The sequence below is a fragment of the Euleptes europaea genome, chromosome 15 (assembly GCF_029931775.1).
Source record: "Euleptes europaea isolate rEulEur1 chromosome 15, rEulEur1.hap1, whole genome shotgun sequence".
NCBI classification, from domain to species: Eukaryota; Metazoa; Chordata; class Lepidosauria; order Squamata; family Sphaerodactylidae; genus Euleptes; species Euleptes europaea.
The window spans coordinates 14242126-14261089 of NC_079326.1; the positions used below are offsets into that span (position 1 = coordinate 14242126).

Consider the following 18964-nt stretch of genomic DNA (forward strand, 5'->3'; position numbering starts at 1 on the left):
GCAGAATTTTACTGGTGGTCTACCATGGTCCACCTTTTGCCCACCAATATTAATGCACAACTAGGAGCACAGAAGTGTTGCAGGAACAGATGGGAACCTTTGCCTCCAGGATCTCATGCTCTGTATGACAAGTCAGATTTATAGCTTTCATACATTGAATGGTATCAGCTATGTAGATCAGTGCTTTGGGAAATACTGTATTCATTATAAGAGTATATATTTATTGTTGTCTGGCTGGTGCCGTATCAATAAACATTTACATTTTACATTTACTGTGTTCATCTACAGACAATATATCAAATCTTCTAAGGGCTAGTTGGTGTGTTTAGAATATATAATTGGTATGTTTTTCTTGGGGCCCACTAGTTGAGGTACGGAAAAAAATGTTCTACCTACATCCCATCCCCCTGTTTGCAGAAATCTAGCATGTGAAGAAGAAAAGTTCTAGTCTAACCTGCTCCCTGAAGTGTTACTTTTCATTCTGTAGAAGATTTTGGTTTTTTACATATGATTTCCCCCACCTGTGTTCAGAGGTGATACAATCCCAAGAGAGCTTTGTCTGACCATGCATACCATCTCTAAATTAGGGTTGTGTGGACATGTCCGTATCACGATATTGATAAGAATTTATTAATTCTTAATGTGGAAAGAATGAGAAAAAGATGGAGCATATTCTTCTACCTGTAATCATATTTATTGAAATCTGCACTACCCTGTATAGGTTCTTCAAGATATTGTGACAGAATGCCTGGAGAAAGCCGAAGCACTGTCTTTAAGTTCTATCTCATTCCCGGCAATTGGGACTGGAGGATTTGGCTTTCCTAAATCTGCAGTCGCAAAATTAATGTTTGAGGAGGTGCTTCAGTTCAGTAGCAGGAAGACTTTGAGGTCTCTTCAGGAAGTTCATTTTCTCTTGCATCCAAGGGATGTTGATAACATAAAGGTAATGTTACTACTTTTAAAGCAAATTGTTTTAAATGCTGATCAGCAGCTTATTTTACAAGATTGCCTTAGAATGTTTAACTAGTGATTGGCATCTTGCCACTCCGCTCAGCAATGTTTGAAGCCCTTCCTCTGACAGAATTGGCTCTTCCACTGGAGGAAGCTGAAGGAAGGTTCATTAAGCTGAAGGAAGTCTAAAGACTTTCCTGAGTGAAAGACACAAGCCACTGTATTATCTGTCATATTTTTCCTTGCCCTTTTTACAAGGAATTCAGGAGAACAGGCATATAGTTTTATTCTTCTTAATCGCTGAAATTTTGTAAGTGACTTTGGTTTTCTTTCTAGGCATTTTATGAGGTGTTTGAATCCAAAAGTCCCAAGCATGTGCCCCCAAATGATGGACAAAGTGCAGGTAAGTGGATTTGTTCAACTGGATTCCAATTTTTAATCCCTTTTTAACCTTCTCGTTTGTCAGTTTCACAGGGTTGAGATGTTAGTCTGTCATAACAAACAAAGAATCCTGTAGCACTTCATGAATTTTCATGGAGTAGAGGACATTTCATCCAATGCATGAAGTGTTATTCTCTATTGGCAGAGTATAGAGAAAACAAAAGTTTGGAAACAGTGAAGCTCAAAAACCATGAAATGCAAAAGGAAGAAATACACTTGTTACATTTCAACATAGAATGAAATATATATATAAAATCAGAACCTATAAAAAGGGGAAGTCTTTAAGGCAGCTCTTGATTAAGTACACAGAAGGGGTGCTAAATAAAATAGAAATATACATCATGTGCTATGCCTGTACACCAACTGCCATGAATCAGCCAAAGACCAGGGTTAAAAATCTGAATAACCTGTAAAATAAAAATAAAATTCTTTGTATTTGAAATATTGGTAACTCCAGATGTTTATATGTTTTAGTCAAGAACAGAGTGCTTTTGCTAAATCCCACAATTTCTTTTTTCCTTTACAGGTTTCTTTGGACCCATTTCAACCCCAGTTTTGGGCATTCATGAAATGCAGATTGGAATAATTAAATTCCAAGTTGCCACAGGAGATATAACAAAGGAGAATACAGATGTTATCGTAAATATATCAAATACAAATTTTAATGCCAAATCAGGTATTTAAAAATCACAGAACTTCTTTATTGAATTGAATGTAAATTGAAAGTTCTCATTTTGCTATGCAAAATGTTTGGTCATATTTGGTTAGAAAGAGATATCTGTACTGGAAGAATTTGCAAGGGCCTTTTGGCGCTTTCACCACCATGTAGGTCTCTTCAAAGCATAGCAAAGTAAAGCTCCAAGATCAGGGGAGTAATTTGATGTGGAAGTTCATGTGCAAATCTGCACAGATGCAGATTCTACTCCTTATTGCACATACGGATGAAGTTATGAAAATGTTGTTATTTATATTTCTTCTTTGTTTTACATCAAGGTTACTTGTAGGGAAATTTCAGAAACAAGAAAAGGTGGGGAGTTCCAAATAGGAGTCTGATATTTCCATATCCGGTGGGGGCGGGGAGCCTGCCATTTCTGCAAAAAGGCTCAGAAGGACTTGGCCCTTCTGAGCTGAGATGGGAAGTTTGTCTATCCATTGGTAGCCCTCATGTTTTGCAGTTCCCAAAGAATAAAGTAGCCGCAGACATGCTTCTGGGGTTCTCGCCTTCCTAAAATCCCAAGGAATAACTCCCATCTTGTTCTTTGCATGGATATGGTTCACCGGTAAAAAGAACATCACAGGAATTTCTTGAAAATAAATGCTCCAACTGGCTTCTCAAGCCGCAGGAACCTTCCCTCCCAGGCAAATACTTGGAAGCAAGAAACCAACTTGCTGTCTAATCAGTTTCACTTACAGAGGGGGAAAGTGCTGGGTTTTTTTTACCATAATAACGAAAGTGAAACTGATCCTGCTTGTGAGGATTACCATCATTGAAATGTAAAGCTGGAATCCTTTCTCTTGAGTAGTTGATCTGCAATCACTGTGTGCTGTGCTCTAGTGAGCTTTCCACTTTAGAATGACAGCTGGGAAGCAAACTTCAGTGCCTTGTTCCCACAGTAATGCCTATTTAGATAATTGTTTCTTTAGTGAAGTACTTAGGAGCCCCGTGGCACAGAGTGGTAAGCTGCAGTACTGCAGTCCAAGCTCTGCTCACGACCTGAGTTTGATCCCGACGGAAGTTGGTTTCAGGTAGCCGGCTCGAGGTTGACTCAGCCTTCCATCCTTCCAAGGTTGGTGAAATTAGTACCCAGCTTGCTGGCGGTAAAGGGAAGATGACTGGGGAAGGCACTGGCAAACACCCCCGTAATACAAAGTCTGCCTAGGAAACATCGGGATGTGACGTCACCCCTTGGGTTAGGAATGAACCGGTGCTTGCACAGGGGACCTTTACCTTTTTAATGAAGTACTTGCATCTGATCAACAAAATCTAGAAGGTCCAGCTCAGAGTGGCTTACAACCATTTAAACAGCCAAAAGGTACAATTTAAATATGCCTCATGTGTTGGGTACTCCTGTAGCTAGTGTCTTCTTATCATTACATTTTTGTATTCATCCTCGAAGTAGTTTGGAGCAGTAGTTCACCTTCACCAACAACCATCCCATGAGGATAGATTGGGCTGTGAAGTAGTGATTTGTCTAAAGCCACTCTGAGCTGGAATTTGACTGTTGTATTTTGCATATCCAAGGCAAATATTAACTGTACTTCACTAGCTCAAACTCAGATGAATATATACTGTAATCTCTGATTTGTCTCTTGCAGGCTGACAAAGCAGCCTGGCAGTTTTAAACATCCCATCAGTAATATTTCCACAAGGGATATGAGGTTTGAATAGCTTAACATGAATATACTCCCCCGCCCTAATTTATTTGAAGGTGTCTCCAAGGCCATTTTGGAAGGTGCTGGACCACAAGTGGAAACGGACTGTGCATTACTTGGTATGTAATTATATTGTTCAATTGGCACATTTAGGTCGTACGTCTGGAAATATCTGCTCAAGGAAGTTCACAGGAAGAAACGTTTAAAACAATAACTAATACAAATGTAAAACAATGACTCAATAAATTGTGTGTGTGTGTAAAGTACCGTCAAGTCGCAGCCGACTTATGGCGACCCCTTTTAGGGTTTTCATGGCAAGAGACTAACAGGTGGTTTGCCAGTGCCTTCCTCTGCACAGCAACCCTTGGTGGTCTCCCATCCAAATACTAACCAGGGCTGACCCTGCTTAGCTTCTGAGATCTGACGAGATCAGGCTAGCCTGGGCCATTAGCTAAGAGCAATTCAGCAAAACAAATTTCTCTTTAGTGAAAGTATTGTGTGTGAAAACCATGAGTCAATGAATACCAGTTATCTGGTTTGGCCACTTATAAGTTTCTGATGTTTAATAATACAGGTTTATAAAATTATGCATGGGATAGAGTGAGTGGAGAGAGAGATCTTTTTCTCCCTCTGCCCAAATCTAGAACTGAAGCTGATGGGACAAAAGGAAGTACTTCTTTATACAGTGAGTGATTAAAATGTGGAATTCACTGCCAGAGAATGTAGTGACAGTTTGAAAAGGGGATTAGACAGATTCATGGAGGACAGGCCTATCAGTGGCTACAAGCTGTGGCAACTAAAGGGAACCTCCACATTCAGAGGCAGTAAACCTCTGAATCCCAGTGCCAGGAGGCAGCATCAAGGGAGGGCCTCAGCCTCTTTGCCCTGTTGTTGGCTCTCCAGAGGAACTGGTTGGCCACTGTGTGAGACAGGATGCTGGACTAGATGGACCATTTGTCTGATCCAGCAGGGCTCTTCTTACATTCTTAACATGGGTTTATATATATCCTGATAATCATGGCTAAGTTTTTTCTTTTCCTAAAGTAGGATTTGTATCTGGGTTTGTATGTAATTATAAGTGAAGTTGAAATTGTTCATGTAATACAGAATCTTTTCATGAACAAAAAGATGGGCCTTGGTGTGCTAGATTGCCAGGGAACAGGAACTTTCCTCCTTGTTTCGGAAACAAAATTGCCTTTGTCAAAGCTACTGTATTCAAAGTTGTAGAATCTAACTCTAAAGTTCCCTTATCCACCTCCATATACATTTCTTAAAATCGGTTTTCATTTCTCTTTCTTTCAAGGGTGATCAGGAGAACTAACATTAGGTTTATTATCAACCACTAGAAAATTGGAAAATATGTTTTAAGAATGAGATGCAAAAAAATATAAATAAGCAGAGCTGGATTGTTAGAAGTTATTAAATGTTAGTAAACCATAATTTTTTTAAAATCAGAGTGAATTCTATTTTACAAGAGACATAGTTGCTAATTTAAGTAAAAAATGTATTGCATTTTAAGTATGTACTATTTTATTTCAAAAATTAATGTTATAATCCAGGATAGATGTGCATATAAACCCACTGATTTCAATTGACAAGAATTGCCAAATTTATTATGTTGCTACTTTATTGTATTATTTAAAGTTCAGGGGGGAATAACCTGCTATGTATTTTGTGCTTTTAAAAACAAAAGAAGAATGGGTTGTAAGTCCTTCTGTAACTTGTAGTAAGCCTGTTAGAGTTACCAGGTGTCTATTGTTATATCTACTTCTGTCTGCTTTTCTGCAACCAAACTGAAGTGTCAAGAGTCAAATATAAGAAACATGTGCAAGTCTATACAAATCTTGGCTGGCGTTGGTAGACAATCATGATTTGTGATTGTTCTGGATCCCTCTCCAAGGCTTTTGGTACATGCAGAGGTTTCAAGGAAAGCGCCAGTTTTAAGCTTGCACCTGGTTTCTGTGCTACTTAGACACAACAAGAATCTCACTGTACTAAATATTTCCAGAGGGAGAGATTAAGTGAGAGGGAGGGAAACTAAACCATCCTGCCGCTGCTTTCTAGGGGAGGCGGGGAGGCTGGTTTATCCCTCCCTTTGTGCAAGTCTTGGTCTTGCTGCTCTTCTCCTTCCCCAACAGAGAGAGTGCAAAGTTCAAGGTAAATGCTGATCTATCTTTGCATATGCCTGAGAACTTTTGGTAAGGGAGGGATTTGCCTCTCTCATGTGGCAGGAAGTGAGGCAATGTCCTGCCTCTGATGTGCTGAAAAGTTGGTGAAGGGGAAAGGTTTCTCCTTTTTGTGCTGGGCATTTGAGGCAGATAGGTGCCAAAAAGAAATTATCAGTCTGCTGACCATATGTTTGAAGCCCTGATTGTCTGTGATGCAATATATGCCAGGGCCAATTTCACACTTATATGCTGTTTGTTAGGTATGCTCATGCACACCAGCATTTATGTGAATTATGAGAATTTATGCTTCTATTGGTACATTGTGGATTTACAGCTTGTTATCTCTTATTTTCTAGCTTTGCAGCCTAACAATGGATTTATAACAACCCAAGGTGGCAATCTGATCTGTAAGAACATTATCCATCTTATCCCTGACTCTGACATCAAAGCTCAGGTTTCCAAAGTGCTCCAGGAGTGTGAACTGAGGAAGTACACATCTGTTGCCTTCCCTGCAATTGGAACAGGTTTGCATTTTCTCCTGAGAATAAGTGCTGCTGTCCAGAAGAATATTTTCTTTAAGGAATGACTCCCTAACTCTAGAGAAAGCGACTGTTGTTAAGAGGGTTTAAATATATTTATTTTTTCTTTTGCGTTATTTATAGTCCATCTTTCTAACTGGGACTCAAGGCAGGACCCATTTAAGGGGGTTTGAGTGTGCTTTTGTGGGAAGCAACCAAAACTGTATTTCTCTGAAGGAAACTGAATTTTTAAAAATTTTGATAGTTACAAATCCCAAAACTCTTATACAGTCTCTGTTGTCAACATTCTGAAATTGTCCTTTCTTGATGTAAGACAACCAGAAAAACAATGCAAATAAAGCATAATGGAACTTGGAATAGTAATGGAGTGGAACTGAAGGAATCTGCACATCCCTAGGAAAAGATGAACAGTTAGAGCGGTTCCTCAGTAGAACAGGCTTCCTCGGGAGGTGGTAAGCGCTCCTTCCCTGGAGGTTTTTAAGCAGAGGCTAGATGGCCATTTGTCGGCAATGCTGATTCTACGACCTTAGGCAGATCATGAGAGGGAGGACATCTTGGCCATCTTCTGGGCATGGAGTAGGGGTCACTGGGTGTGTGGGGGGGAGGTAGTTGTGAATTTCCTGCATTGTGCAGGGGGTTGGACTAGATGACCCTGGTGGTCCCTTCGAACTCCTATGATTCTATGATTATTTTATTTTACTTCATGTATTCCCTGCCTTTCTCCCCATTGGGCACCCAAGGTTGCTTACATCATTCTCCTCTCTTCCATTTTATCCTCACATCCCTGTGTGGTAGGTTAGGCTGAAAGTGCAAGACTGGCCTTAGGTCCATGGCAGAGTCGGGATTTGATAGGGTAAACCCAAAGGCTGAAAAAAACAGAAGAACAATAAATATACAAATCGTGACCAAATTCAATTGTGTGCACAAAGCACAACACAGACATTTAATATAATAATAATTCAAAAACAGATAAGTGGATGGCATGGCTATTTGTGGTACAACAAAATTAAGACACAAGCATCATTTCGTAATCATATAATCAGGTCCTCCTTAATTCGTATTTGGATGAGATATAAACATATTCTTGAACCACCAACACCGATGTGGATATCACCCCAAGAAATGTTAACATTACGCCCACTTAGACCGGATAAATTTGTTACTTATCAGGAGTTAATAATCTGGGAAGGGAAAAAATGCCCACTAAAAGACTTTCAGTTACTTAAAGACGATTTACAATGGCTTCAATATTATCAAATCAAATCAGTTTTTGCACAAGATATGAAAAATGGATTTTCCAAAGAAAAATCGCCTTTTCACAGGATGTTATTAGATAATAATACCCAACTGATTTCCAAAATGTATAATCTTCTTCTAACAATATATTGTGAGCAGGAAACAATTAAACCAACAATGATCGTGTGGGACACGATATCGCTTTAAATAAATGGGAAAGACTATGGTCGAAAGACCTGAAAGGAATAAATGCACAGTCAATTCGAGAAAATATTTACAAAATAATGTATAGATGGCATTTAACACCAAAGAAGATTGCAAGGATTTACAATGTGATATCCCCTAAATGTTGGAAATGCAATAAAGAAATTGATTCGTTTTATCATATGTGGTGGACTTGTGATAAAGCTAAGGATTTTTGGGACATGATCTATAATAAACTAAGATTAATAGTACAAAAAAACATACCCAAAACACCAGAAATGATGCTACTAAGTATGATACCTGATGACCTGTTAATACAAAGGACTTTTTTGATTTATGCGACAACAGCTGCAAGATTGCTTTATGCAGCAAAATGGAAAGGGACAGATACTCCTGGGAAAAAAGACTGGATTATGAAAATGTTTGAACTGGTGGAAATGGCAAAACTTACAGCTACCTTAAACCAAAAAGACAATGTACGATTTATGGGGGAATGGGAGGCTTGGATGAAATACTGTGAATATGAATTAGGACTGGGGAAAATGGAAGAGTACCTTTTACTCTGATCTAGATGACATTAGATGACACTATTAACACAAAGAAGTGTAATTAATTATATTAATAGACTACTGTAAATGAAATTTAATTGAGATATAAGAATAATTAAGATCAGATCATATCACGATGGGATAGAATACTTTATTAAGAGGCGGACGGAGGTGATGGGGAAGTCAAAAAAATTTTCCTTTATTTTTTATTTTTATTAAGTACTTAAATAATTACAACAACATTAGTTATGATTTAGATTTTCATATTATTTTCATTGTTTGTTGATATGGAAAATTTATATTATAAAAATCAATAAAAATTTTCAACAAAAAAAATAATTCAAAAACAGAATGCAGACATCCACAGGCAATGAGACAAAACGAAGTGCCATATGTGTTGTGGCAGACAACCACATTCAGTGAGGGGGGTAAAGTATTTGATCCCCTGCTGAATTTGCCCGGTGCCCTCTGACAAAGAAATGACCAGTCCATAATTTTAATGGTAGGTCTATTGTAGCTGTGAGAGACAGAATAACAACAGGAAAAGCCCCAGAAACCCAGAAGACAAAAGTCAGAGATTGATGTGCATTATAATGAGTGAAATAAGTATTTGATCCCCTATCAACCAGCCAGATTTGATCCCCTATCAACCAGCCAGAAGTCAGGCTACCTGGTATCTTCACTGTATGTAACGAGTTGAGATTGGAAACATCTGGTGTACGGGAGAGGTCTTACCTGTAATCCCAGCTCGTTACAGTACCTGTACAAAAGACACCTGTCGACAGAAGCAATCAATCCATCAGATTCCAAACTAGCCACCCTGACCAAGACCAAAGAGCTGTCCAAGGATGTCAGGGACAAGATTGTAGACCTGCACAAGGCTGGACTGGGCTACAAGACTATTGCCAAGCAGCTTGGTGAGAAGGTGACAACAGTTGGTGCAATAATTTGCAAATGGAAGAAACACAAAATAACTGTCAACCTCCCTCTATCTCGGGCTCCATGCAAGATCTCATCTCGTGGAGTTGCAATGATCATGAGAACGGTGATGAAGCAGCCCAGAACTACACGGGGGGAACTTGTCAATGATCTCAGGGCAGCTGGGACCATAGTCACCATGAAAACAGTTGGTAACACACTACGCCGTGAAGGACTGAGGTCTTGCAGAGCCCGCAAGGTCCCCTTGCTCAAGACAGCACATGTACAGGCCCGTCTGCAGTTTGCCAATGCACATCTGAATGACCCAGAGGAGAACTGGGTGAAAGTGTTGTGGTCAGATGAGACCAAAATCGAGCTCTTTGGCATCAACTCAACTCGCCGTGTTTGGAGGAGGAGGAATGCTGCCTACGACCCCAAGAACACCATCCCCACCGTCCAACATGGAGGGGGACATATTATGCTTTGGGGGTGTTTTTCTGCTAAGGGGACAGGATACCTTCACCGCATCGAAGGGACGATGGACAGGACCATGTATCGTCAAATCTTGGGTGAGCACCTCCTTCCCTCAGCCAGGGCATTGAAAATGGGTCAAGGATGGGTATTCCAGCATGACAATGACCCGAAACACACGGCCAAGGCAACAAAGGAGTGGCTCCAGAAGAAGCACATTAAGGCCCTGGAGTGGCCTAGCCAGTCTCCAGACCTTAATCCCTTCGAAAATCTGATGAGGGAGCTGAAGGTTCGAGTAGCTACACATCAGCCTCGAAATCTTACTGACTTGGAGAGGATCTGCAAAGAGGAGTGGGACAAAATACCTCCTGAGATGTGTGCAAACCTGGTGGCCACCTACAAGAAATGTCTGACCTCTGTAATTGCCAACAAGGGTTTTGCCACCAAGTACTAAGTCATGTTTTGCAAAGGAATCAAATACTTATTTCACTTATTATAATGCACATCAATCTCTGACTTTTGTCTTCTGGGTTTCTGGCGTTTTTCCTGTTGTTATTCTGTCTCTCACAGCTACAATAGACCTACCATTAAAATTATGGACTGGTCATTTCTTTGTCAGAGGGCAAACGGGTAAATTCAGCAGGGGATCAAATACTTTTTTCCCTCATTGTAAAATCTAGAGGATGGTAATAAACAGAGTGTTTCAAGTCTGGGCTTCTGGGCCCAAGGAACGGGTTCACCCTGTTGGCCACACAAGCCAGTTGTTGAATGCTGCCCTACTTTCAAGTGCTGTGCTCACACTTTTACCCAGTTCACATAGACACTGTCTCTCTTCTGCTGTTAGTCTCTGGAGCCAAGTCTCTTTGGTCTCAATTCAGACCACAGTAGGTTGTCTCATTGCCTAGCTGGAGTATGGCACTAAGGGCTGGAAGTTTGGCCAGGGTTAAATAGGAAAATTTAGTGAGTGATGTTCAAGATTGGGTGTATCCATGCTTCTCACTAGGGGTAGCACTGAGCCACTGGTGGGCCAGCCGGTCACCCCACTAGGTGGGAGTGTTCCTGCCATGGCAGGAACCCCATTCGCCACTCAGCCAGAAGTCAGCAACACGGATATGGCCCAGCAGAGTGACAGGGATCAGGAGGGAAATTGTGGCATTAAAACAGGGAAGAAAGGCGTTAAAATATGGAAGCATGAAACAAGCTACCAGCCAATCGACTGTCCAGCTATTGGGGGAAGGCCTAACCTCCTGGGAGAGCCAGGACGTTCTGTGTAGACCTGCCTTCTCTTTAGGTTGTCCTTTAGAAGTCAAGGAGTGGCCAATGAGGACAGCTCCAGGCAGCAGAGGAGCCAGCTGGGGAGGAGGATTGGGGTGAACCTTGAACCCCTTCCCCTTTCCATGGCTGAGGCCCTAAAAAAGAGTAAGTAAGCAGCTGTACAGGGTATTGGATTGGTGGAAGGAAGCCCAAACATAGAACCTGACAAAAAAAAATCCAGATTTTACATCAAAACTTTCTCAAATTCTTCTATGACTGCTTTTTTCCTCACCTGATACTGCAGGTAGCTAATCACCTAGCACATTCTTACATTTTTGCAGTTCAGATCTGAATGCCGACTTGAACTGAAACTTTGGGAATGCCGGATTCATTTTAAATCTGAATCCGGAGGATTCAGATAACCACAGTGTGTGTGTGTGTCCTTATGAGCAGCATATTAGTCCAACCGGCACCCATTCTGTATCTAATGCGTTTCTTTTCTTATTGTTACATTTAACCCAGGCCAAGGTGGCAAGAGTCCAGAGAATGTAGCTGAAGAAATGATTGGTACAATTGCTGACTTTGCAGGCAAGAAATCACCCCAGCACGTAAAAGTAATTAAAATAGTCATTTTTCAGCCACATATGCAAAATGCCTTTTATGCTTGTATGAAAAAGAAAGAAGGTTCTGCATTACCCTCCTCAGAATCCCTGTTTTCTAGATTTAAATGTAAGTTCAGAGTATTATTCCTTCATATTCTTAGCAACATTTTTTAAAAATTTAAGTACTTTATTTACAGTCTCTCTCTTTTTTTGCAGCATATGTCACTAGTAAAATACAACCTGCCACAAAGAAACGTTTGTTGCTTTTGGAAAAGAAGTTAGAAGTTGCAGTGTTTGAAATTTGTGGTGAACGCAAAAAAAATGTGGAAGACACTGAGGCCTGGTTAAAGCAACTAATTCTGCAGGAGCAGACAGAAAAGTGTATCTCTGACGTGTTAATCGAAATGTTTGATGAAGCAGAAATTAAGCAACTGAATGACCTGCAGAGAAGATTACACATTACCATTCACCTGGATAAAAAGCAGTCCCCTCCTTCGATTCTGGTGTCCGGCATCCCCCGGGATGTCCTGGAGGCCTACATGCACATTCAGAAGCTAATCCAAACAATGAAAGATGATCGCGAAGAGCAATCCAAGGCAAAACTTGCTCATAATCTGGTTGAGTGGCAATATTCTCCAAAAGGGGATCTGTTTCTACCTTTTGATTTGCTAGACAATCTCCATTTAGAAGATGCTAAAATTAATAATACTGTGAAGGCAAGGATCAACATTCAAGGAAAGAGCTACATGGCAGACTTCAAGAACTTGACTGCTACAGACAGCCAGGGAAAAAGCATAAGCATTAGGCGCATGGCAAAGGAGGAAGGTAATGAGGAGTCTTGGGACTAATTAGTACCTGAATGCCTGTTGCTTATTGGCTGCGACGTCATCAGAGCAGCTTATTCCCCAGGGCAGTTCTGTGGGGCAAAGGTATTGAGGGGGGGAGATAAAGGATGGATGTGTAAATGCTCTTCATTTAATAAGGAAAAGGTAGACTGATCACATGAAGAGGATGGCTAAAGCTGAGAACCTTAGCAGAAGACATGCCTATGTGCAAGCTAGCAAATCTCTCCGAGGTAGGCCCTATGTATGCACAGTCCCAATGTGGGACTGCACAGAAGACTGAAGACAAGCAAGTTAAAGTGGGGAGAAAGGAAATTCTAGTTTTCTTTTTCTTTTTAAGGTGCTGATGCTCAAGTCAGCCTGCAGGTTCAACAAGTTGCCCCCAAACCCCTGCTAACTAATCCCAAAATCTTCTGTCGGAGGCATTTCACAGTGAGGTGGTATTAAGACAATTCACTGGAAAGCTTTTCCAATACAAACCCACTTGAAATGAATGGATGCTTCCAAAGAGCTCTTCTGAGCATGCCCAGAAATTCCTTGATGCACTGTTAATATTATCAACATCATTCTTTTAGGGTCTGCATTAAAAATCCTTCCACAGTTAATGTATGCCAGTGCAAACAACAAAGGAAGGTAGGAATGTGGGTTAAATGGATCTGGACAGAGTTTAGTGCATGGTGGAACAGTCACGTAATTGCTGAATGGCCAGATCATAACCGTCCCTGTATTGTGCTACCATGGTCTCCCTTCAGGAGCTTTGCAGTGGTGCTGTAAATGGAGTTGTGTTGCTTCTTGCTTCTGTCTCCCGTCATGTTTCCACTGCCTTTTTCTTCCGTGCCTGTGTCATTGTAAAAGTGTTGGGGCCGAGCACAGGGTTGGGACTTCTCAAGGACGTTTGCAAGACCTCAGGGTAAAGGAGGTGTAGAAAACAAGGCAGAAAACCCAACTCTTCTAATGTTGATGACTTATATAAACAGTACTAACAAAAATATTTATTTTGCAGGTAAACTATTACTAGGACTTCCTAAAAATTGGGAGGATATGAATGGAGCCCTTGTGAAAAGTGTTGCATTGCAGGCTTCGACACCAGAATATCAAGGTGTTGAAACAAAATTCCGGGCCAGCTGTCGGACACAAAAAATAGAAAAGGTGAATTTTGATAGGGAAAATGAGCTTTGTAGACTGAGGGTGCAATCCATAGAATCTCACGGTGCAGCTCAGAACCTTTGTTATGATTTGCAGCAGCCGGTCAGATCAGTGAGTGGTGGTAGATTCCAGTCCTAAGCGTGTGCAGTTTAGAAAAGAAAAAATAATTTGCATGAAAGTGTAGTGTAATGATGTGAAGTGTCACCAAAACCCAAACATTTGAACATGCATTGTGCCTGTAAACCTGAGGGGCATTGGTAGGGAGACAAAGGTAGGTCACCGTTCTGCCCTGAGTTCTTTCCTTTTCTCAGTCTGGTTTATTTCAGCTGATCCTATTTCCAGTCTCAGAGTTCAGTAGGGAAAAGGGGAAAGCAAAGGTTAAGTGTCCCCTCCTACTTTTAACACCCTTCCTGTTCTGAAATCCTTAATTCTGTTTCACTTTTGGGAAAAGAAAAAAAACTTCAGTATTGCTCTTCTGTTCACAACCTTTGTAGATTGAAAGGATACAAAATCCTTACCTCTGGCAATCCTACAAAGTCAAAAAGGAAGAAATGGACAATAAGAATGGCCATGAAAACAATGAAAAAGTTCTGTTCCATGGAACTCCCAGTTCGACAATAACCCCAATTAACCAGACTGGATTTAATCGCAGCTATGCTGGAAAGAATGGTAAGTCAGTACCTGAAACCAGGTAATTTATTCTAGGAGATAAAATGCGAAGTATTGGAAAAGGACACAATATGTCATCTGACACAAACCCACACCCCACTCAGTTCATCTTTATGGTTATGTTGGCCATGTAATGATACTCTTGGTATTTGCTCAGATTATTGTGAATATTAGACATGATCCTCCGTTAGTAGTATTTTTTTAATATTCTTGAGGCAGCCAATCCTCCAATAATATTGTTTGTCTGGGATCTGCTGACATCATCCAATATGTGGTCATCACGAATCACAAATGTTACCAAGTACTAAAAGAAAGCCCAAATTGCTGAAGATGGTAGCAATTGCAAGGAGAACTCACCTTTAGATTCACATGTGGCCGCAGATAGGTGGGTCATATTCTTTCAGAGCCTTTATGATGACGTGCATCCTTTAGCTCCCTATAGTCCTGACCCGTCAAATATTCCCTCCTGGCCACCTGTGTTGTTAAATGAGGTCAAATCCCATATTAACCAACTAAGACTGGGTAAAGCTCCTGGATATGATGGTATCCCCCCAGAGTTTATGAAGGAGAACATAGATTGGTGGGCTCCCTTTCTGTCTGCACTGTTTACCTACATAGACTCCACTGGAAGAATCCCTAAAGACGGGGGGCTGGCAATAGTTGTCTATAAAAAAGGAAGTGAAAGGACCCTTCCAACTATAGGCCAATTAGTCTAATAAGTGTCATCAGCAAATTATACTCAAGGCACCTGCTAGATAAATTAACCCTTTGGCTCAATCAAGAGGATATTTTGGCAATAGAGCAGGCAGGCTTTAGGGAAGGGAGAGCAACGATAGAGCACTGCCTTGTCCTGCAACATCTAGCAGAGAAATATTCTAATAAGGGTCAACCCTCTTTATATGAGGCATTCATTGATTTTAGGACAGCATTTGATTCGATTTCCAGACCTTTACTCTGGGACAAACTCAAAGCATCAAATGTAGATAAAAGTCTCCTGTTGCTGCTGCGAGCCCTACATAAACGGACAGCACTGAGAGTCAGGTGCAATAGAAGAGGACATCTTACCGCCCCATAAACACCTATAGAGGAGTTAGGCAGGGCTGTTTACTTGCCCCCCTGCTATTTGCCTATTATATAAATAACATAGTCAGTTCCTTGAACTCGCGGGATTTACATACACCTAAACTAGCGGACAGGCATATTCATATTCTGCTCTATGCCGATGATGTGGTACTTCTTTCAAGAACCCCAGTTGGCCTAAGGAGGGTGCTAGTGAGAGTGGGAACGTTCTGTGAGAAGGAACGCCTGACGATTAATTATGACAAAACAAAAGTAATGGTTTTTGGTAATCACCCTAATTATAGGAGGTAGAGCATAAATGGCCATAGGTTGGAACAGGTAACCCAATTCAAATACCTTGGAACGACAGTCCAGGCATCTGGCTCCAAGCTGGCCCATAATACCTATGTTGCCAATTTAGGGGAAAAATCAGCCCGTTCAGTAATAAATTTTCTCTGGACCAAAGGAGCACACTATATTCCAGCCGCCCTTAAACTTTTTCAGGCGAAAACTCCAGCACAAATGTTATATGGAACACAACTTGGCTCTCCAACCTCATGTCTTATTCCCATGGAACGAGTGCAATTCAAGTTTCTTAGAGCTGCCCTGCAATTGCCAAGATGTGTATCAAATGCTATGATCCGTTTAGAAACTGGCATGATGATGGTGGAGGCAAGGGTTGTCTTGTCCTCACTTTATCTCTGGCTGAAAATTAATTTCAACCCAAGGGTCTTCTTCCAATGATGCTTTGTGATACCTTTAGGTCAAAGTGAATAATATCCATTGAAGACAAACTAAATAACCTGGGTTTTACTCCCCTAGCAATACTTCAGTTAGGGTGGGATCAAGCTAAGACAACTATAAACCAAAGGGTTAAAGATATCGAGCGACAAGTAGATCTAGCAAGAGTGCCCCTATTTCTGGCTTCCCCCCCCACTCCAAATTTATCCTTGCACCGGCAGCCTATCTCTGTTACTTATACATAAACAAATATAGGAGGGCTTTTACCTTTGCTATGTGCGCAGCCTTACCCTCTGCTATGTTAGAGGGAAAATTCAAGAAGATACCCAGGGCAGAGAGACTATGCCCCTGCAAATCGGGGATTTAGAAACCACTGAACATGTTCTCCTGAACTAACTTTTACACTATACCCCATTCTAAGTGTATTGAGCCCCTCATACGGAGAATGGGACCCGACAGGGAAAGAGAAAAGATAGAAAAGCTCCTACAAGGAGATAATCCCTCAATCACCTCTCAGGTAGCAAAATTTTGTACGGCTGCAATGAAAATTCATTGCCACAATGTAGTGTCTTAGTCCAAATGGCAGATGTAACTTGCATGTTATTTATTTTATTTTTTTTTATTTTTTTAAGTGACTTCTCTGACTGTAAACCTTTGTCGGTAAGACCATTTTAGTCCATGGATCTTGTTTTATCTGGCCAAGGGACGCTAATAAACTATCAGAAGATAGTAGAGGTGTTCACAGACAATTAATTTCCCAGATCTAAAGTGAGAGGAATAGTGGTTTTCTGAGATTTCTCTCTTGTCTTTCTATTTCAGCTGCAGCGATTGGAAATGGCACCTATTTTGCTGTGCACGCCAACTATTCTGCAATGGATACGTATTCAACACCAGATGCCAATGGCAGAAAATTTATGTACCTTGCTCGGGTCCTCACTGGCGAGTTCACAGTTGGAAAACAAAGCCTGGTTACTCCACCACCAAAAACCCCTGGGGGTATTGATCTGTACAATAGTGTAACTGACAACTCGGCTAATCCATCCATGTTTGTCATATTTCATGACGCTCAGGCTTATCCAGAATATCTTATTACTTTCAGGAAATAGTTAATTTTAATTGGAAGAGCTTCCTTGTCCTTTCCTAGAAACCTTTACGCTGTAAATGGAATGAAAATCATAAAAATGATTTGTAGTCTTATCACTTGGAAACTTGTCCAGTTGATTAAATGTGCCTTTCAAAAACAGAAAAGCCCAAATAAAGGTTAAATACTTGTACTTCAGTGCACACACACCTTGAAGAGCAGACTTGTGTATAATGTGTAGTTCTGCCCCTTTAGGCCGTTTGTCCTACTTGTCCTACTGAGAGAGGCTCAGGAAATGTTAACGCTGCCACATGCCTTCCATCCCCATCCATTAGATTGTTATGTCCATTTGTAGTGAATTATCTTGTACTCTCTTACGTAGTCCTTTGAGAGCCTATTGGCATAGCAGCCAGTTTTTGTGAAGCACGTGGCAATGAGAAAAAATATCTTTCTGGATAAATTTTAGCATTGAGGCCTTGTTCTTAAAATATACCTGTTCCCTAAAGTGAAGTATGTATCTGTGGCAGGAAACCTTGCTGAGTTTCCTCCTGCCTCTCAGGACTTACGAAGCAGTGGGGAGCTTGTGGGGGGGGCACCTTCTATAAAGCAGCAATAGGTGTTTAGTTCTGGGTAGAGTTGCCAGCTGACCAGAGAAGGAGCCAAAGCAGGCTGAGCTGAGTAACAGCAGCTGTGTGTAGAGAAGTCAGTAGGTGAATTGTTTCCCAGCATGGAAGTAAACATTCCCACCTGCACAGCAGCAGCAGCCTGTTGAAAAGTAGGTGTTTCAGAAAAGAGCAGAGCTTTTTTTGGGAAATCGGTAAGAGCAAGGGAGCAAGAGTGTGCACTTGTGCTCACGCCTCTCAAACCACCAGAGGTGCAGCCCTGCTCCGCCCACCAAGGATTGAGAAGGCTCCGAGAATGCTAGTAGGGATTGCAGCAAAACATACAGGGGACGTGGGGGCTGGCTTTTCTCTAATTCTTTTCTTACATGCTAATGTTTTTTGCTGTTTTCCCTTCCTGGACATTGGTTTTTAAGGGAGGAGATTAAGATTGGTTGGAGAAAAGTGGCTTTTGCCATCTGCAAAATGAAGAAAGAAATACTGAGCTGGAATAATGAGGCTGTACAAATATGCTTAGAGCTATTAATTAATAGAATAAGCCCATGAGGAGGAAAGGAAATCCCCCCTTTCATTGCCCCGTACTTTCTTCCCTCTTCCTCTGGGCATTGGCAAAGCTGTTTTAGGTTGCCTGTGATAACCAAAAGGGTGGCTAAGATCTTGTGAGGTTTTTGTACAGGATCTGGGTGATTTACAACATTTTTAATTTAATTGCATTTCCTTTGTTTTTCTTTGCATATTTTTCTGCAGATCTGGGGAGTATCCCAGATTCACAGAAATCTAAACTGTAGCCCTGGGTACTTTCCCTCCTTGCAGATTTTTTATTTGTATGGGGCTGCGGCACCCATGGCTGTTTAAATTCAGCTAGATTACTGCCACCCACAAGTACCCAGTGATGCATCCAATTTCTTTTCCTGCTAGTTCATCATAATGCCATTTAACTAGCATTTTCCCCATTTATTGTATGACATGTTTCAAATGCCTGAATTAAAATAAAGAAATAAATGCTTTCAATGGTGTCAAATCATTTATGTCATGGGAGCTCAGCTTCAAAAGGGAACATTTTGTCTAGAAGCAAGATGTAAAAAGACTGCAAAAAGGACA

At 41.0% G+C, this 18964-nt stretch overlaps 1 protein-coding gene across 1 annotated transcript in view; it reads left to right on the forward strand.

The window, feature by feature from the left end:
- LOC130487867 (protein mono-ADP-ribosyltransferase PARP14-like) overlaps window positions 1-17268 on the forward strand; it is a 34988-nt gene extending 17720 nt beyond the window's left edge. The window contains exons 8-17 of the mRNA XM_056861412.1: window positions 722-943; window positions 1288-1354; window positions 1919-2068; window positions 3822-3884; window positions 6290-6457; window positions 11626-11832; window positions 11922-12530; window positions 13551-13696; window positions 14188-14362; window positions 16982-17268. Of these exons, the coding sequence (XP_056717390.1) occupies window positions 722-943; window positions 1288-1354; window positions 1919-2068; window positions 3822-3884; window positions 6290-6457; window positions 11626-11832; window positions 11922-12530; window positions 13551-13696; window positions 14188-14362; window positions 16982-17268 (2094 nt within the window). The remainder of the gene's footprint in view (window positions 1-721; window positions 944-1287; window positions 1355-1918; window positions 2069-3821; window positions 3885-6289; window positions 6458-11625; window positions 11833-11921; window positions 12531-13550; window positions 13697-14187; window positions 14363-16981) is intronic.
- The last annotated feature ends 1696 nt before the right edge of the window (window positions 17269-18964 follow it).